Source organism: Micromys minutus (genome assembly GCF_963924665.1).
Source record: "Micromys minutus genome assembly, chromosome: 20".
NCBI classification, from domain to species: Eukaryota; Metazoa; Chordata; class Mammalia; order Rodentia; family Muridae; genus Micromys; species Micromys minutus.
This window is the reverse complement of record NC_137955.1, coordinates 16,037,364-16,055,670: the sequence shown is the minus strand read 5'-3', so window position 1 is coordinate 16,055,670 and position 18,307 is coordinate 16,037,364. Positions and strand designations below refer to the sequence as shown.

The following is an 18,307-nucleotide window of genomic DNA, read 5'->3' as shown; positions in this document are numbered from 1 at the left end:
CAAAGTGCTATCTCAGGAATAATGATGCTTACAGGCAGGTGAAGGTGGACAGAGAAAAGCCCACCAGGTCTCACAACTACACAAAGAACTATGGACAACTGAAGGTTGGGAAAACAACGCTGGTTTCCCAGAGATGAGCATATCACTTGATTGTTAAGTACCAAAGAGTCAGCCCTGAAAACACACACACACACACACACACACACACACACACACTCACAAAGGTCACACATATACTCACACAGGACACACACACATACACACATACATACACATTCACACATAGTCACACATACACACTCACAAACATACACATTCATACTCACAAACATCACACACACACACTCAAATACCACACACACACCATACATACACTCACACATACACACACATTTACACAGTCACACACACACACAAACATACACACTCATACTCACAAACGTCACACACACACTCACACACCACACACACACACACACAGCATGTAACATTACACAGACTAAAGAGGATATTTTAGGAATATTTGTATGTATGCATGTATAATATGTATTTATACTTATATATACATATATGTATATATGTATACACACACACACACACACACACACACACATATGCACTTGCAATAACAATTAGTAAAACATAGAGACCATGAGCTTGAAAAAGAACATGAAGGGTATATAGGAGGGTTTGCAGGAGATGGAAGGAAGAAGTGTTATTACAGTATAATCTTAACGACATAATTAAAAAAGACTGTAGAGAAAGAAAGGGTATGGAGTTAGGTAGGATGGAAATTGAGGATGGTCTGGGAGGAAGTGTGGAAGAGAAAATTATGATCAGCATATATTGTATGAAACATTCTTTAAAGACTTTAGAGCAGTTCCCCATGGGCAGCAATGTAACAAGTAGGGCTCATTTTAACTCTGATCTGTTCACCCTGTGCTACCTGTAGATGTGTGAAACTTTGCAATGAGCAAGTTTAGGAATGAGCCCTGTTTGGCCAACAGCAGGAGGTGGAGAGAGGTAGGAGAGAGACCAGACTGGAAGAAGGTTTCTCTTCCACACACAAGGCATTCAGGGTGAAGTCAAAACAAACTTCGATGTAGGAATTTCAACCAGCAACTCTCGGGCCAATGAGACAGTTTCTGTGTCTCCAACTCATCAGGAGACAGAAAGTCTGCCAAATGCAACTTGCCCTCCTGCATCCCTTTTGAAAATGAAGAAAATCTATCAAATTGCTAGAAATCACCAAGTTACAGTAAATGGATGCACAAAACAATTACATAACTTCTTTTGAGATGGTTCTTGCCTTCAAAATCGAATTGTTGAAATGTAAAAAGGCTTTGAAAAGCCCTTAGTGCTACAGCTGTTCTTCAAAATTCTATGCAGTTTCTCCTGTTTCTCCTTCATTGCTACGCCTCTAACCCCCTAAACACACACACACACACACACACACACACACACGCATGCACACACACACATGCATGCACACACACACACAACCAACACCACTTTGTATAGTATGTTTGTATTGTGTGTGTATGGTGTGTCTGGTGTGGGTGTATTTGTGTGTATGTGTATGTATATAGTCTGTGTTTGTGTTGTATGTGTGTATGGTATGTGTGGTGTGTATTTGTGTGGGTACAGTGTGTGTGGAGTGTGTGTGCATGCATGCATATGTACACTGTGAGAGACAGCTCCAGTATCTCCTCATCTTGGGAGGACGCTGGTCATGTTGGATTATAGTTCTACTGTGTGATTGCCTCCTTTAGTTTGAGACACTTCCAGGCGGTCCCTGTCAGTCTCTTACTGTACTCGAAGTAGGAGCTAAAGCTTCCCTGCAGGACTTTCGAGTGAAGCCCACAGCATTTCCTGAGCATGGAGAATATATTTAGATGTTTATTTCTGATCATGCAATTGATGCTATTTCCCTTATGTGAACATAGGGTAATTGTCCAATACATGAAATATCCACTGCAAACAAATATTTATGAACCAGAGGAAAAAGATTTTATCACTCAGACCTTAGCTGGTAACTTGACTGCTCTGACATCAGCTCCCCTTGACCCACTACCGCTAGTCTCACAGTGGTTGTGGGAAAAGTCTAGGTGAACACCTGTGTGTATAGTATTGTCTACAGGAAAGAGGCAAGAAACTTGTGAAATTGCTTTTTTTTCTTAACTGTAAGGGTTTGCAAGCCTATTCTTTGTCCTGAGGAAATATATTTATTCACCAATAAGTTCACTATAAGGCCAACCTTGTGAAAAGAAGACCAGAGGTATTATATTCTTACTAGGCCAATTTTAAGTTAAATGGTAACTCTTCAAACATAAGTCTCCACTTAGCTTTACATATGAACTATAATATGGGGGTATATGCAAAAATGAACTCTTTCCTCCCAAGTTGCTTTTGGCTATCCCAGGAATAGAAGCACTAAGACAATTGTTCTGTCACATTGAAAACCTAAGACAACTTCAATAGTTTTCAGATCAGCTTCATATAGTTATAGATATGAAGAATATAAATTCTTGGCAGGTACATAAGACAATCTGACTATGTAACATACAGTAAATAGTTTCATTCAACTATATTGTTTTAAAGCTCTTACAATTTTATTACTTAATAAGGATTTTATTTAGGTTTGGGGTATTTAAATTCAATAGTTCAGTTCTATAGTTGACTTGCTGAATAATGTTGGGGAGTATATAAGGTTCTCTAGAATAGGATGTAAGGCAAGGATTAAATTTCTTCAGTCCTGTTCAAGGACAAGGATGGTGTATAATGACAAGAGAAGCTTTTAAATGTGCACTGGACAATTCATTTCTACCTTATCTTAATGGATCTTTATATCTTGGGAGTCTGTGGCTTTTAGACGGTTGGTTTTGACTTCTAAGTTTCCCTTAACTTTATGCTTACCTGCCTGCTGTAAGGACAATTCTCTATGTACTATTCATTCCAATGTGTATTTTGTGTACCTTTTGTTTAAATAGTGAGCTCCAGAAATATTTAAGACATTTTCTTTATTTAAAATAAACATTTTGAAGAACCGTTTGGGGGAGAAAAAAAAAAAACAAAACAAAAAGAAAACCTAAGACAACTGTCTTCATTGACAAGAGGCTCTTTATAATGTACCTTGAGGAAAATGTTGAATGCCTTTTCCTTGCTAACAATAGCGACTGTAAAAAGAGGAGGAACACTGAAGAAAAACCAAGAATCATCCTTGATGATCCAGAAAATCCTGAGCCTAAGCAAGTGGCAAAACAAAACCATCAGAGTGGTTGTGTCCCTCTGAGTTTTGTGTATTGATATAGTATGTGTATGTGATCGTGTGTGTGTGTGTGTGTGTGTGTGTGTGTGTGTGTGTGTGGTGTATGGTATATGGTGAACCTGTGGGAGGTATTTAGGTTATAATACTGGAGGCCTCATGCAAGGAACTGGTATCCTTACAGAGACAAAACATCATCTAATTCACCCTCTTTCTGCAGTGAAGCTAGAAGAGCTCTTGCTATAAGTCAGGCTAGTACCCCGATGTCAGACTTCCAGCCTTCAGAACTATGAGAAATCAGCTCCCAGGCTTGGAAAGAGCATCCAAGAAAAGCAACATTGTAGGCCTCACCATTGCAAATGCAGGCCTAGCAAGAAGGCCCATGTTTGGCTAGACACCGTTTTGCTAAAAGAGACTAGGGTATAATTCAGGAGCCCTCAGCCGTCTCTCCAGCAGAAAGAATGTCACCCAGGAAAGATGTCTTAATGTTTATCTATTGGTACAGATCCCTGTGATGAATACTCCAGGCTTTCAAGGTTTTTAAGGGTATTGTGCCAGCAGAAATGCTACCATTTTATATGGGATGAGCAAGGATCCAAAGAGCATTGCTGTCGGTATCAAAGGCCTATAATGCCAATACTTCATGTGACAGACCATGAGAAACAGATTTACTCTCAAACTTGAGATCTAATGAAAACTTCCCTTCTGAAGTCAAACTTGTTTGAGACTAGTGAATTCTTTATTTTGATTTCTGCCTTTTGGAATCGACTTTCCTGCCCCACTATTATACCTTGGAAGCAGATAACTTGTTTGATAAGGTTGGAAGCCCAGGGATGAAAAGGAAATTTCTTCTAGGATACAGTATGGAAACATCACTCATATCTGATTGGGACGATAAATTTGGGACTGTGGGTTGATAATAGTTGAGGTTTGGGGCCTATCGTTGGTGTAGAATGGGTTACACCTTTTCAAGAAATATGAGGTTTCTGCAGGAAGCATGGGTGTGACTTGTCAGGGAGGCAGGCAAGAGAGCACAATATGTTTAATGGTCATTTCTGAAAAAAACAACTGTGTCAATGTCCTAACCACTAGAAATAGTGAGTGCTACCTTATTTGGTGAAAGGCTTCTGCGTATGCAATCAAGTGATGGTTCTGAGAATAAAGCGTCCTCTTTCACTTGGAAGGGCCCAAGCCCAACACTAAGCATTAAGTGTCCATGTGAGAGTGATGCATAAAAGATGGCAGACGCAATAGAAATAAGGTGTTTAATCTATCATGACAGATTAGAGCAGTCAGGAAACACCTGAAGTATGCTGTCAGTCCCCAGAAGCTAAAAGAGGCAGGAAACATTCCACTCTTCTTTGGATCCGCAATAAGGCTCACAGGTTACTGACACCCTGGTTGTCAATTTTTTGCCAAACACAACTTCTGTGGTTTTAAGCCACTCTCTTTATATTAATCTTCTGCTGTGGCCATAGGAAATAAACATATCCATAGGCTACACACACGAGAACAAGAGATGCAGAGAGACTGTCTCCTCAAACAATAATCCTCTGCTAGTTGCTTTATTTTGATGTAAATCTTGAGTCATTTTCTCTCTCAGGCAGTCTCTCACACACATCTTTCTGCATAGACAGGTAAGGTTAAAAAGGGGGGGGGATGATGTAAACAGCAGAGACAAAGCTCCCGGGTGTGACATCTGTCTTCCTATATCATTTCCTCCATTTCTCCTCCATCGCTGCCTTCTCTTTCCCTTTTTCCACGTCCCTCTCACCAGCTCCATAGTCCTGTGGTTGTCTCCTCCTATAACTTCTGTTTCCTCAGCAGTTAATCGGGAAGTTTCCTACACAAAGATAGTTAGTTCTTCCATAAGCTATACGAGCATCCCTCCATCAAATAAAAATTACCTGTATCATTGATATGTTATAGTTTTTTGCGTGTTGATGTGTTTGTCCTTTTGAGTTTATGCACACCATGTGCATGAAGGCGTCCTCAGAGACAAGAAAGGGGCCTTAGATTTCCTGGAACTATAGATGCAGGAGTTTGTGAGTTGTTATTGTGAATGCTGGGAACTGAATGTGAATGCAGTACAATCAAAATATAGTGGAATAATTTTTTATAGTACTTGAACAATAAAGAGTTGGTTTATGATATTATTTGTATACTATATTATGTTATATTATTATAATATACTTAATATAATATATTGTAATATGTAATATATTTTATTTCATATTTATATATTTAATATATAATTATATAATAATTTTATAACAAGTAAAATTTATACATTATATATAATATAAATATATGTAAAATAATTTATATATATAATATAAATATATAAAAAATCTTTAAGAAAGAAAATATGAAACTCTATTCACAATTAACTCTATTCTTGAGGAATTAACTGCTTGTTTTCTTTCCCCACTATGCAATAACATCCCTTGACAGAAACAACTCAAGAAAGGAAGACTATTTCATGTACGAATACAGATATAATATGTACATATATATGTATATGATATGTAATAATTTATATAATATGATAATTATATTACACATAATATATTGTAATATATTATTAGAGCATGTGCTGCTCTTGCAGAGGGCAGGAATTCCATCACCAATATCTAGGTCTGATGGTTGATGACCACCTGTCACTCCAGCCCTAAGGGATCCAGTGGCCTCTTCTGATCTCCATGCACATACAAGCACACAATTAAATCCAGTCCTTAAAAAAGAAAACATGAAACTATATTTAAAATTGACTCTATTCATGAGGGAAAAATGTTTTACTTTCCCCCTTTCTCCACTAACAGACCCTGACAGAAACACCTCAGGAATGGAAGACGTTATTTCAGTTACCAGTTTGAGGGTTCAGTCATTCAGGGCAACAGGAGCTAGAAGCACATGGTCACATCAGTCTACATTCATGAAACAGAAACTGATAAAGGCTTGTGCCCAGCCCTGTGTCTCCTTGTTCTGCAGTCTGAGCCTCCTGCTCACTGAACGGCCGTAGCCCCACAGTTAAGATGAGTCTTCCCACAGTAACTAACCTGCTCCACATGTTAATCTAATCATGGTGGTCCCGCATAGTCATGTTCAGAGAATAAATAATTCTTTACCATTCTCCTAAGTGACTCCACAGCCTGTCAAGCTGACAATTAACACCAACCATAGAAATATCTGAAATCAGTGTTCTGCAAAAGTTTTCAAAAATTTGTTTCAAACAAATTCAGCTGCGAAATATATTTAATCATTTAAATAAAAAGGCAATTATCCAAGAGCCACAAAACATAAAATGAGAAATACACATATATTAAGCATCCCCAATTACTTTGTATTATGAGAAGGCGTATTAATTAGTAGCATGTCTATACATGAAAGAAGTCTTAGACTAAGTTTCTACATTCAGAAGCTAAAACTATGAGCCTTTAAAATGTTAAGAAACTCGCTGCTACACAGCACAGCAGATGTTAAGTCTCCGTCTTCCTTACTCCCAGTATTGCCTTCCTTTACATGACTCATCTGCCATTGTCTATGTTGCAGAATGTAACTCAGACATGCAAACTAGGCTGTACACCTAGTTATCAGATTCACTCTAGTCCATTCCTGTAAAGAAGAACCAACAACGTGCAGGCTGGAAGAGCTGATTTCCTGATCTAAGTGTGCAGAATACCACTGTTTTAGGAAGGTGGAGCCCAGCTCTGTACTCCCTAGAGCTCTGGTCCACAGAAGCTGCAGCTGTTTTTCAGGAGCAGAGAGAAGTCACATGTGCATAACATCACTTGGGATATTGTGTATTTTCAGGGCACAGCCCTTCTGTGAGTAACTTAGAAAAGAGATGGCCTCACCTGTGGTGATTTAAATGAGAATAGCTCTTGCATTTGATGCTTACTGCCTAGTAGGTGGCACTGTTTGAGGCAGGATTAAGAGGTATGAACTTACTGGATCAGATGTAAGTGCTTAGCTATTCCTTCAGCACCATGCCTGCCTGCCTGCTACCTTGCTCCCCTACTTGATGGCCATGAGCTCAAAGGTCATGAACCTTTGAGAGTGTGTGCAAGCTCAAAATCAAATGCTTTCTTTTATAAGCTGCCTTAGTCACAATGTCTCTTCACTAAAATAGAAGAATAACTAAGACACCATCCTCTACTCAGAGTGCTATGAACTGTGTAGTAAGCATTTGGGAAACGTTTGTTGACTGAATAGACAGCTTGTTCAAATGAGATAATGAAGTCTGCTTGTGAGCATGTGTGTGAATAAACCCATCAGTTCTGTGTTGTGGACAGCTGTGACTAGAGTAAGTCACAGGTTGAAGAGATACAACTAAGTTTTCACGGAGCAATATCACATAGATTTCCAAAGAACTGGAGAGGTGTCATATAGGGTCTTAAGATATGAAAAGCAGTTATAACTATTGTCTTTTAAGTATGAAAACAATTACTTGAAGAACTATGATTCTTAGGTCATACACAGGATGAAGAATTAATGTCATCCAGTGCGTAGAATTGTCCTTTAGATGTTATCCATGATATATACAAGGGTGGGATGACTGGATGAGACACCGAAGGTTAGGAAAACCCTTCGTGTGTGTCATTTTACTAGTATAGAGTAGGAAGGAAAATAACTCCTGTTTTAACCTTATTACTACTTATTTACAAAAACATAGACTGTACTGCGGGAGACTTAGAAGACAGGTGACTTAGTTCACAGTCCCATACCTGCTGTATTAATATTGTGAAGACTTTTAAAACATTTTTCACTGTAGTTGAACTTCTCCACTCTCTCCTATAGTCTTCATGATTACTGTTTTTAAACAGCTGTGTCAAAATCCGTTATTTAATATGCTAAAGTTTACATCCTCAAACCCTTTATTTTGGACATTTTGGACACTTCAGTTTTGATGATGATTTAAAATTTTTTAATAGTGTGTGTGCCCAAGCGTGTGTGTGGGTAGGGGTGTAGGTCGGTGGCTGTATGTCCCTGCAGAGGACAGAAAAAGATGTCAGGTACCCTGGAACTAGAGTTATAGGTGATTGGAAGCCATACTGTGTGAGTGTTGGAAACCATCAGGTCCTCTGCAGGAATTGGAAGTATTTATGTCTAAGCCATTTCTCTAGTGCATTTAATTACGTTTGTTAAAAATGAATCTTTAGATGGGTAGAAATCATTAAAGCGCTTACAATTCACAATGTTTGCCTACATTGCCTAAGAAATAACATAAAATACAAAACCACGATTGCTACCCCAAGATTTCTGTGGTTCAGTTTTACCACACAAGGGAGTGTGGGTCCCTAGGCACTGGGTTTGCAGTCTGTGAGAACAGAGTATCCTTGGGACCCTGAACATTGTTCTTCTGGAAATGTTTGCTGACCCCAGCGTGTCCCTGTGCCTTGGTCATTGCTGTACTTCCCTGGGTATGAGTACTGGTGCACAGCTGGATTCTCCAGCTGCTGATGACCCGCGAGGCAGTGGGGAATAGGACACATCTATGGGTTAAACTACTGAGGGAAAATGTTGGGACAAAATATTTTTTAAAATTCTGCATTTATATGTGAGGAATTGGACTCTAAATTGTCTTATCCCCCCCCTTTTTGTATTCAAAATTGTCACTTAGAAATACATGGTAACTTAAACATACGATTTGCCAAAGTTTAATTGAGTAATGGGAGGGAGTTGCATCATTGTATATCCACACACATTCTTCCCAGCGTTAGATATGTTGAAGTGACAGTAGTTTGACATCACCTCTTCACACTTTAACAAACATACTTAAAACACTGATAAGTATTCCAGCTGTATTTGCTAAGTTCTGTAGCACGGGCTGAAGATGAAGCGTGGGTGAGAAACATCAGCATTCTGCTTTATCTGCTATATTTTCTTTTGCATTGTGTTTCCTCAGTAAAGAGGAACCGTAATGATGATGAAGAGACAGAAGTTACAGGGCAGATTTGCAAATGCTGAGCTGTGCAGACTATGTCACAGAGTATTTCAAAATTAATGTTTGCCCTTTTCCTTCTGTCTGGCAAGCTCCTATGAGCTGGGCTTTTGTTTTGTTTTGTTGGTTTTTTTTTTTTTTTTTTTTTTTTTTTTGAGTGAGTGAGTGAGGAAACGCCCAGTAGAGTATTTTTGGCACTTTGAAAAGGCACATTGACTACTTCAAGTTCCCAAAGCCTCATGGCTGACCTCACTTTTCCTTGGGAGCAGAATCTCCTCCCCTGAGTTTGGAAGTACAGTGGTAAGAACAAGTCATTCCATCCAGGGGGTCTGTGCCCAGAACAGACTTTTGAACAGCATGCGGCCGCAGGGTGCCCGCAAAGTCAAATCCTCCTTGGTGAAAGCACAGGTACAAGTGCTATGAGGTAACTTTGAAGAGTCCAGGCTCTGAGCAGATACATGTTAAAGCTACCCCAAATCCACAAAGCCCTGCTTCTGTAGATCGAAGGATTCTGGCATTAATGCCACTGGTGCAGAGAGTTAACCCCACTCTTCTCCCTGTTGCCAACACAAACAACAAACAGAGAAGCCTACCAGTTGTTGTGTTCTTTGGTCTTTGTCCTATTTTTCATGATTGTCACTTATTGATCATTAAGGAAGAAAATTCAAGACAAAAGTGGGTTTGACAGTTTCCACTTGAATTAAAAAAAAAAAAAAGTAATGTACTATCTCCCTACCATTTTATCCTAAAGAGCATCACTTTCTGAAAGGAAAATATGATACAGATTTCCAGGACTAGAACTTTTCTTCCTCCTCCTCATGGTGCTTTGAACATGCACTTCACATGAAAACCATGTCAAGAACAGGGCACCCTTCATAGCATGTGTGTGAGTAGCTTAGAGTCCTGCTCTGTAAAGAAAGGCAAATAGAATTTAAGCTATTCCATAAGATAGTACATAGTTTACGAGCCCGGTGTCTTAATCAGATTCTGAGCCTTCCCTTACAACTCAACATGAGAGACCCACCTAGAACCTCAAAAATCTCTGTGAAGATACCATTGGCGACTGTCTCCTGGGGCTGCTTTGAGGAAGAGAGAGGCAATGAATGAACTGTGCATATGAGTATCTAGACCAGTACCAACACACACATGAGTACTTTAGATGAAGTGCCTGTTATTTCTTATCAACACTGATAAGGAGACTAGTTTTCAGGTCAAACCACGTTGTTTTTTTTTTTAAACATCATTTTTAACAAATATAATATGCACTTACATTAAAATTGTAAATATAAACTATGTTTTCAATTCTCTAACAGGTACTTTGAGTTGTTTTGCATACAATGTTGGCCTCCCTGGAGCAAAAATATTTTCTGGGCCTTCTAGTGAACAGTTTGGATATTCAGTGCAGCAGCTTACGAACCCACAAGGCCACTGGTAAGACTATTTTCTTCTTCATAGTTTCTATTAAAATAATGTATAAGTTGAATATTTTAATCCATTTGTTTATCCAAACAAATGAATGAATATACTGTTAATACTATGTTAATAATATAATGTCAAGCTAGACGTACAAAACCTAGAACTTACTGCAATTATCTGGTATACAAGAGGAAACTGAGGTCCTACCCACTATCACTTTTTCTTTGTCTATCATAGAGAAGAAAGCAAGCTATAAAGGTGATACGGACTAGTTTTTGACCTTGGGATATAGTTCATTATGTTGGTGATGGTGACGGACACCAAGATTGGGTCTGCTCCCAAAGGAATTCATATCAATTTTGGAGGAATGGAGAGATGCCTCCAAAATTAAGAGTGCATACTGCTGTTGAAGAAGAATTTTGTTTCCAGTACCCATGTAGTATGATTATCAATGGCATGTAAGTCCAATTCCAGGGGTATCTGACACCTCCATTTGCATGTGCACGCTTGCACACAGATATAAACATATAATTAAATACATCTTAAAATTAAAAAAAATTAACAGCCATTTATTGAATGACTTAATGAAAGGCCTACTTACAAGTGACTCACCAAAGATAGCCTATGAAGTTAACTATCTGAGGCAACCTTAAGATGTATAAGCTAGCAAGGAGCCCCACATGCATGCCAGTAGTCTACTGGAAAGGCACAGCCCAGCAAAGAACAGTCTGGTGTTGAGTTCGAGGTGGATGTTTTGTTTTGCTTTCAATTTCAGCTTTTCTAGGGCAGAAAAAGTCTAAGAGAAAAAGCCACCGTCTGTAATAGATGGTATCAGGGATAGTAAGTCTGTTTGACTGGAGAGGGACTCACCACTGGCTATATGGCCGTAGGAACATGAATAAGACTAAAATGACAAATTCTGACAGAACAGGCAGAATCCCTGTGGCTTCTCCCAATGTACACAAATTCAAGACACTGCTAGCAGGCATCAGTGTTAGCAGATCATGTTCATACACTGGAGCTGATCTGATGACATCAAAACCAGGGATATCAGATAATTTCAAATCCTGCCTTGGCCTTCCCATAACATTCTTTGTAAGCATGAGACAATGACTATTGGGAAACAAGGCTCTGCTCTATAATTGGCTGGGTTAGTGCCTTGAATACCAGTGTGGATTCTGGTAAGATGTAACTTTTAGGTAAGGATCGTGATTTCCTTCCCTTTAGCCAGTTTCTAAAACCATCATCAGCCTGCACACACATATTATACCATACAGAGAAAAGGGGAGAATTTGTGTCTATCTAAGGGGCTGAATTCTAGGGAGGTCAAAAGCAGAAAGGAAGAGAGAAGAGTTGGCTGGCCAGCCTGTCTGAATGCTCTGACTGTCTCAATCCTACAAAGAGAAAAAAAATTGAACAGACTAAAGCTGTGGACAAAATTATCTAATCCGCCATGGATTGGCCACTATTCCTATTTGAGGTACAAAACTTACAAAGCATGTGGCCTGCCCTCTGGAGGGTGGAACAGTCTAGGAGGAAGATTTATATGAGATTAGGGATGCATGGATAGGAGAGGGCTAATTCCGTGCCAACCTGTGTCATTGCCGGTGGTTTTGTTGCTCTCCTGCCTCTACCTCTACTAACTCAGCAGTAAGGGCATCATTTTTCTTCCCAAGGCCTGGGACCACAGTGATAGATTTCCTCATGTCCTATGTCATTAGCCTGGCCCTGCCAGTCTCCCAGGGGACAACAAGCAAATGCCAGGTAGTCCTCTGTCAGCAGCCTTCACCAAGGAGGAAAAATAAAGCAAGCCCTGGGCTCCAGAAGTGCCTGTTTGTTTTGACAATTGGCGTTACGCCCTTCTCCACTTCTAATTTATGACAATTGCCCAGCCGTTATGGAAGTAGCAGATGTGGGGAAACTGTTTAAACATTAACTTTTCTGCTGATACTAATGAAGTTAACTTTTGCTAGGAATTCCTTCAATAAATTGTGTTTGCTCTCGAGTCAGTACATCACACACACACATACACACACACACACACACACACACACACACACACAGCCTTTTAGCTCATTGCTCTTTTACTGCTTATGCTGAAGCAGGTTTTCCCACCTTCCCCCTCTGCTTAACTGACCTTTCTTTATGATCTGTTTTACACTTGACTCGTTTCTCAGTGCGTTTCTTCTAAAGCACTCAAGGCTCTAGCCTGAGTGTTCTAAGACTGTTATTCCAGAGTAGCGTTTGGTTGTCCAGTGTGTCCTGTGTTTCCAAGAATATAGGAATGTTTTACTTCAAGATCTGCTATATTTCAATGAAGCAAACTTGACTCTTTCAGTAGTCGTGCTTAATAATTTTTTTACTACACTCTGGGCTTCTGCTTCAATGATCTCATGACATCTCTTTATTACTAAAGTTTTTTCCACTGTCTTCTATGAGCTACATAGTTTCAACAGCAAGGTGACCTTCAAGTAGAGCTGCCTTGCCGCCCTCTGGGTATGAGTAAAGTTTCTTCCTTCAGCACAGCAGAGGTGGGCCAGCCTGCCTCCAGCCTTTATTTCATACACCGGATGTTCAGTGCGGATGATGCAATCTTTATCACAAACAATCTACAAGGGCCGGAGACATGTTTAAGATCATTTCCTGGAACTAGTTGTGATTTGCAGTATTTCTTTGTGTAATCTGAAGGCTTGCCCCAAGAACAATTTGAGTTCATTCTATGACTCAAAATCACTATAACTGAAATCACTTGTTAGGCTTACTAAGAATGAGGCATATTTCCAGTCATGAAAACCATATTTTCTTTTTTTGTCAAGGACTGGTATGTTTTACTTCCTTATAAAGAGAGAACTATGAATGAATATAGCATCAGAGAGAAAAATCTACTGTATCTATATATAGATACATATTATTATTGTAATTTTTTAGTTAAGAGAAATCTTTAAAAAATTCCTTATTTACTATAAGTGTGATAGTCCCCCAACAAATATTTCTGTGGGAAAAATTTAAGTACAAAGTTCTATAGAAGTTAGATTCAATTTTGTAACAGACATTAAAAGGGTGTGTGTGTTAAATTTCCTATGCTTTAATTTGCTTTTCCTATCATCCATTGTGGACATAAATTTGTGATGTACACATACACACACACACACACACACACACACACACACACACACATGCACACCACATTTTGACTCATATTTGGAAGATACCTGCTGTTTGGGAAATCTTCCATACTCCCGAGACCTATCAGACATTCCTCCATGGTAATATTGATTTTTGGCTCCAGAATGAAGTTTATTTACCAGAATAAAGAGCTTTTACACATACACCTTTGTGGTACCCAGCCTTCCCAAACGTTTTCCTCCATCTGAACACAGATGTAAAAAGTACCAAGTGGCACAGATGAGGGGTGGCTGTTTGTGTTTTCAGGTTCCCTATGAGAAGCAAGTATCGAGATCTTGTCTAAAGGAGTTCTACGTGGAGTCAACATGATAGAATTGGGGATTTAGAAAGAAAGGAACGTGTCACTGGGACTGGTTACTTTCTCTGTTGCAGTGGTAAAATACCATGACCAAGGCAACCTACAGAAAGGAGTGGTTGCTCCAGCTATAGTTCCCTGCAGGCTGAGTTCATTATAAGAAAACATGGCAGCAAGCAACAGGGGAAGAAAACTAAGAGGCCACATCACATCAGAATCAGAGAAGAGAAAGCAAATGGGAAGTGGAATGATGCTACACTCTCCAAGCCTGCCTCTAGAGACACACTTTCTCCAATTAGGCCTCACATCCTCAATTTCCCACAGAGAGCATCACCAACCGGGGACCACATGTTTAGATGCCTGAGTTGGATGTGAGGAGGGTGCATCTCCCCCAGACCAGCATAGACATTTAGAGCCAGTGTCTTTATAAAAAAGCAGAAATAGATATAATGCCTATAACAGGTAATGATAAGGACCAAATGAAATAACACATGAGTCTTTTATAAACCATGATGTAATTTTATAATGTTGTTGCTATTCCAGTGTTTATCTCTGAATTTAAGAAAAAAAAAATGTTGCCAAGCACCTGAGAGAGAGCTGGGGTGTGACATCTGAGTGTAGTAATCTTAAAAATCATATTGCTTCCATAGGATGGATAAAAGTGAGAGGGTCTGCAGCACCATATTGCTTTATGGGAAATGTCTCCACTTTTGGTTTTGACTTCAAGAAAGCCTCATGGAGGATGAGTTGAAGCAATAATTAGTGTCCGTTAGCTCTTTTACTGCCAGGAGAAAAATTAATTACCAATGTTTTAATGAAGCAGAACAGGCATAAGGTGCTTTAGCAATTGTGAGGGGGTATTTCCAGTCACGGTGGTCTATGTAGTAATATTAAAAGACCTTCCTAGCTTTTCCACCTAACCACTTCAGGAAGTGGTCTGGAAGCTGGAGAGTCTGTGGTCACATTAGGAGGCTGACCCGATAACATTGCTTCGACTCATGCCAACGCATTTGACTATTGAGTTTGGAATAGCAATACTGTGCCCTAACAGATGAAGTCTGCTTGCCTCCCGTCCCTAAGGGTCAGCATTTCATGGGTAACTTCCTTCATTCACAAACACCCTTCCCACTCACTAGCAAGAGGCAAGGATCTATTCAGAACTTGCCAGATGCCCTAGATTGTCAATAATGTAGGATGGGAATGATGTCCTTAATCATACAGTGTTGGCTTTGACATTTCCAATGTTAATACAGATATTACACAGACCTGGCTTCTGGTCACAACTAAAGCGTCCCGGTTGGTATCTAAAGGACATTTCAAACTCAAGGTGTCTCACACACAGCTACTGAGACACTTTATCACCAAATCTTCCTCTGCTGACAGCATCTTTTCTGAAGTTGTGCCTAACTTCTCAGCTCTTAGGGTTTTTCTTGATCTTGTTGTGATCCCTAGGTCCCCTCCTCCCTCCTGTCCCTCTTTTGTTTTTTCTGTTTAATTTTTCTTTGAAAGACAACCTGAAATAATCCTGCTGCTGCTGCCTGGACAAACTACTTTAAATAAGAGAAGTGCTCACCACCTGCAGTTCTCTGAGCCTTTATGAGCCCCCATTACCTTCTAACCTTTGGAAGACTACAAGGACCTTCCAAACACTTGACCCACCGTTGCTCCAATGCAACCATTTCAGTGAATTCTGTCACAGTTCCCAAAATATATCACATTATGATTACTCTCTATCCAACAACCCCTGAAGCCTTTCTTAAAGAGAAAAAAAAAACAGAACAGAACAAAACAAACTCCCAGGGATTTCTTAATTGAACACAATTCTATATGTGATCTGGTCCCCTTGCCAAACTGATTCCACACCCTGCCATTTCCCTCAGCCCCTGGGTTTGTGTGCTCCTTACATCCTCTGGCTACTCTTTCATCAAAGTTCTGTGTTGTGTGTGTGTGTGTGTGTGTGTGTGTGTGTCTTTCTCTAACCATTCAAATAAAGATTCCATCTAGCTCTCTTCCACTCATCTTCCTCATCTTCCTTCCAAACCACCAAGCACCGACACCTTTGGTTCACTTACTAGATTTTATAATCTGTCTTCTCCCTAGAATGTAAAATCCAAGGCTGCCATTTCTTTAATGACTTACTCCCTCACATATCCTTAGTACCTACAATTGAGTATGGTCCTTAGGATGTGTACTGGCTTGTTTTATGTCAAGTTAATATAAGCTAGAGTTACCAGGGATCTTCAACGAAGAAAATGCCTCCTTAAGATCAGGTTATAGACAAGCCTGTAGGGCATTCTCCTAGTGAGTTATTGATGGGGGAGAATCCCAACCCATTGTATCCCTGGGCTGGTGGTCCTGGGTTCTATAAGAAAGCAGACTGGGCAAGCAATGTGGAGCAATCCAGTAAGCAGCACCCCTCCAGGGCCTTTACATCAAGTTCCTGCCCTGTTTGAGTGTGTGTCCTGACCTTCTCCAGTGATGAACATCAAAGGGGAAATGAAAGCCAAAGAAACCTTTTCCTCCTCAATTTGCTTTTGGTCATGGTATTGTGTTACACAGCAATAGGAACCCTAACTAACAGAGGAGGTCTTGTCACCATACACAACCTCCAAGGTGGTCTAGTGTACAAGGCCTGGGCACCCACTTTACATAAGAATGGTGCCTCCTGGAGGTGTATGATATGTCCATTCCATAGGTACTCATTAAACACTTCTTGATGAGACTGTGTTGTTTTAAATGCATGCCCACCTTCAATCTCTATAAAAATCCCTACTGTTTTTGAAGGCCTGGAGGACTTAGAGACCCAGAGACCAAAAGCAGATATTTTTAGCAGCTCCTGAATTGTAGGTTTAAAATTGTCTGACCTACACCACCATAAAAATATTGTGTCCTAACTAAACAAAGCACTTTGAATTCCACTGGAGGTGGGCAAATTGGTCACATTTTGGGAGTCTGCATAATCACTATTTTCCCACAAGATAATTGAACAGTAAAGTGTTAGTTAAGATAGTCTTGGAAGAATTCCCAGTTTCACTGTAGGCTAGGATAAGTTTATATCTTTGGCTTTTGTTGAGTTTGGAGAATCAGCACTGTGGCTAGTCATACAACTCTATTTTTCTTTTCTTGTTGAGCATGAATGAAATCAATAGCTACAAAAAACTCCTATCTGTCTCAGCAGTGTTTCCCTACTTGTGGAAGGCACTTCTGCCTTTGAACATTTGCCCTGGTGTACCGCTCCCTGTTACAGCTATACGTTCATGAAAGTTTATGGTTGACAGAGATAGACTCCTTAATTTCCTGTCTGGTTAATGCAAGGTCATGATTCCCTAGGAGTGGCCTCTGGTGACTTCACAGCCTCCTCTCATGAGGCTGAGCTGTCAGGAACAGGATTCCATGAAAGCCCATGGGTATGAGGAGGTGTCTGCTGCAGAGTGGGAAAACATTACCAGTAAAGGCTGTGGCCGTGGTCTAGAAACTTCCCTGGAATTGTTGACCTGGAGGTCGAAAGCTGATGTGCTATAATATTTATAGAACAAGTCAGTGTGAACTGGGGACCAGGGCTACCTTATTTGTCACGTTCCTCTCAAATGAGCGGTTTCTCATTGTTCCTCCTGTCTTCTGTTGAGAATTTAAAACAGCAGATGAAGAAAATAAGTTTATGGATTTTTTTTCTGACATTTTAGTGCTTTTACATACTTTCTATTGCATGGGATGCATAGAACACAAGTGTACCTCTCCTTTGTGTCCACTTGCCTTAGGAGAGCCACCTTTCCAGTAGGAATGGTGACAATGACATCTTAAGTCCTCTCTAATTTCAAGGGTAATTATAAATTCTTAGAAGAGAGGAGATGAGGTGAGAGAATGGACCATCAAGGTGCCCAGTGGGACAGGGAGCAGCAATTACCTCTTGTCTCTTCTCACGGATTGGCAGAGACCTGATGCTGTGTCCCTGCTGCTGGAGTCTCTGGGAAACAGAACACATTTGGACAGGAATGCTTAACTTTAATTTCTCAATCTATCTCCGAAGACTTTGGTGATAGGAAAGTAAATTAATAGAAGTCACCTGTATGATTAAATCTGGTATTTACTGATCATACTCTGTCCTTGACAGTCACTGAGAACAGCAGCATGGCATTCCCCCTGCTGTGTGCATTTTCTCCATAAGGATGACCACGTCAGGTGTCTGAATCCTGGCTCCCTC

General features: G+C 40.0%; 1 protein-coding gene across 1 annotated transcript in view; it reads left to right on the top strand.

Annotated features, from left to right (window-relative positions):
• Window positions 1–18,307, top strand: part of ITGA2 (integrin subunit alpha 2) — a gene marked incomplete at both ends in the record, with an annotated part of 87,954 nt that overhangs the window by 18,901 nt on the left and 50,746 nt on the right. Inside the window, one exon of the mRNA XM_080933907.1 lies at window positions 10,523–10,640. Within this exon, the coding sequence (XP_080790033.1) occupies window positions 10,523–10,640 (118 nt within the window). The remainder of the gene's footprint in view (window positions 1–10,522; window positions 10,641–18,307) is intronic.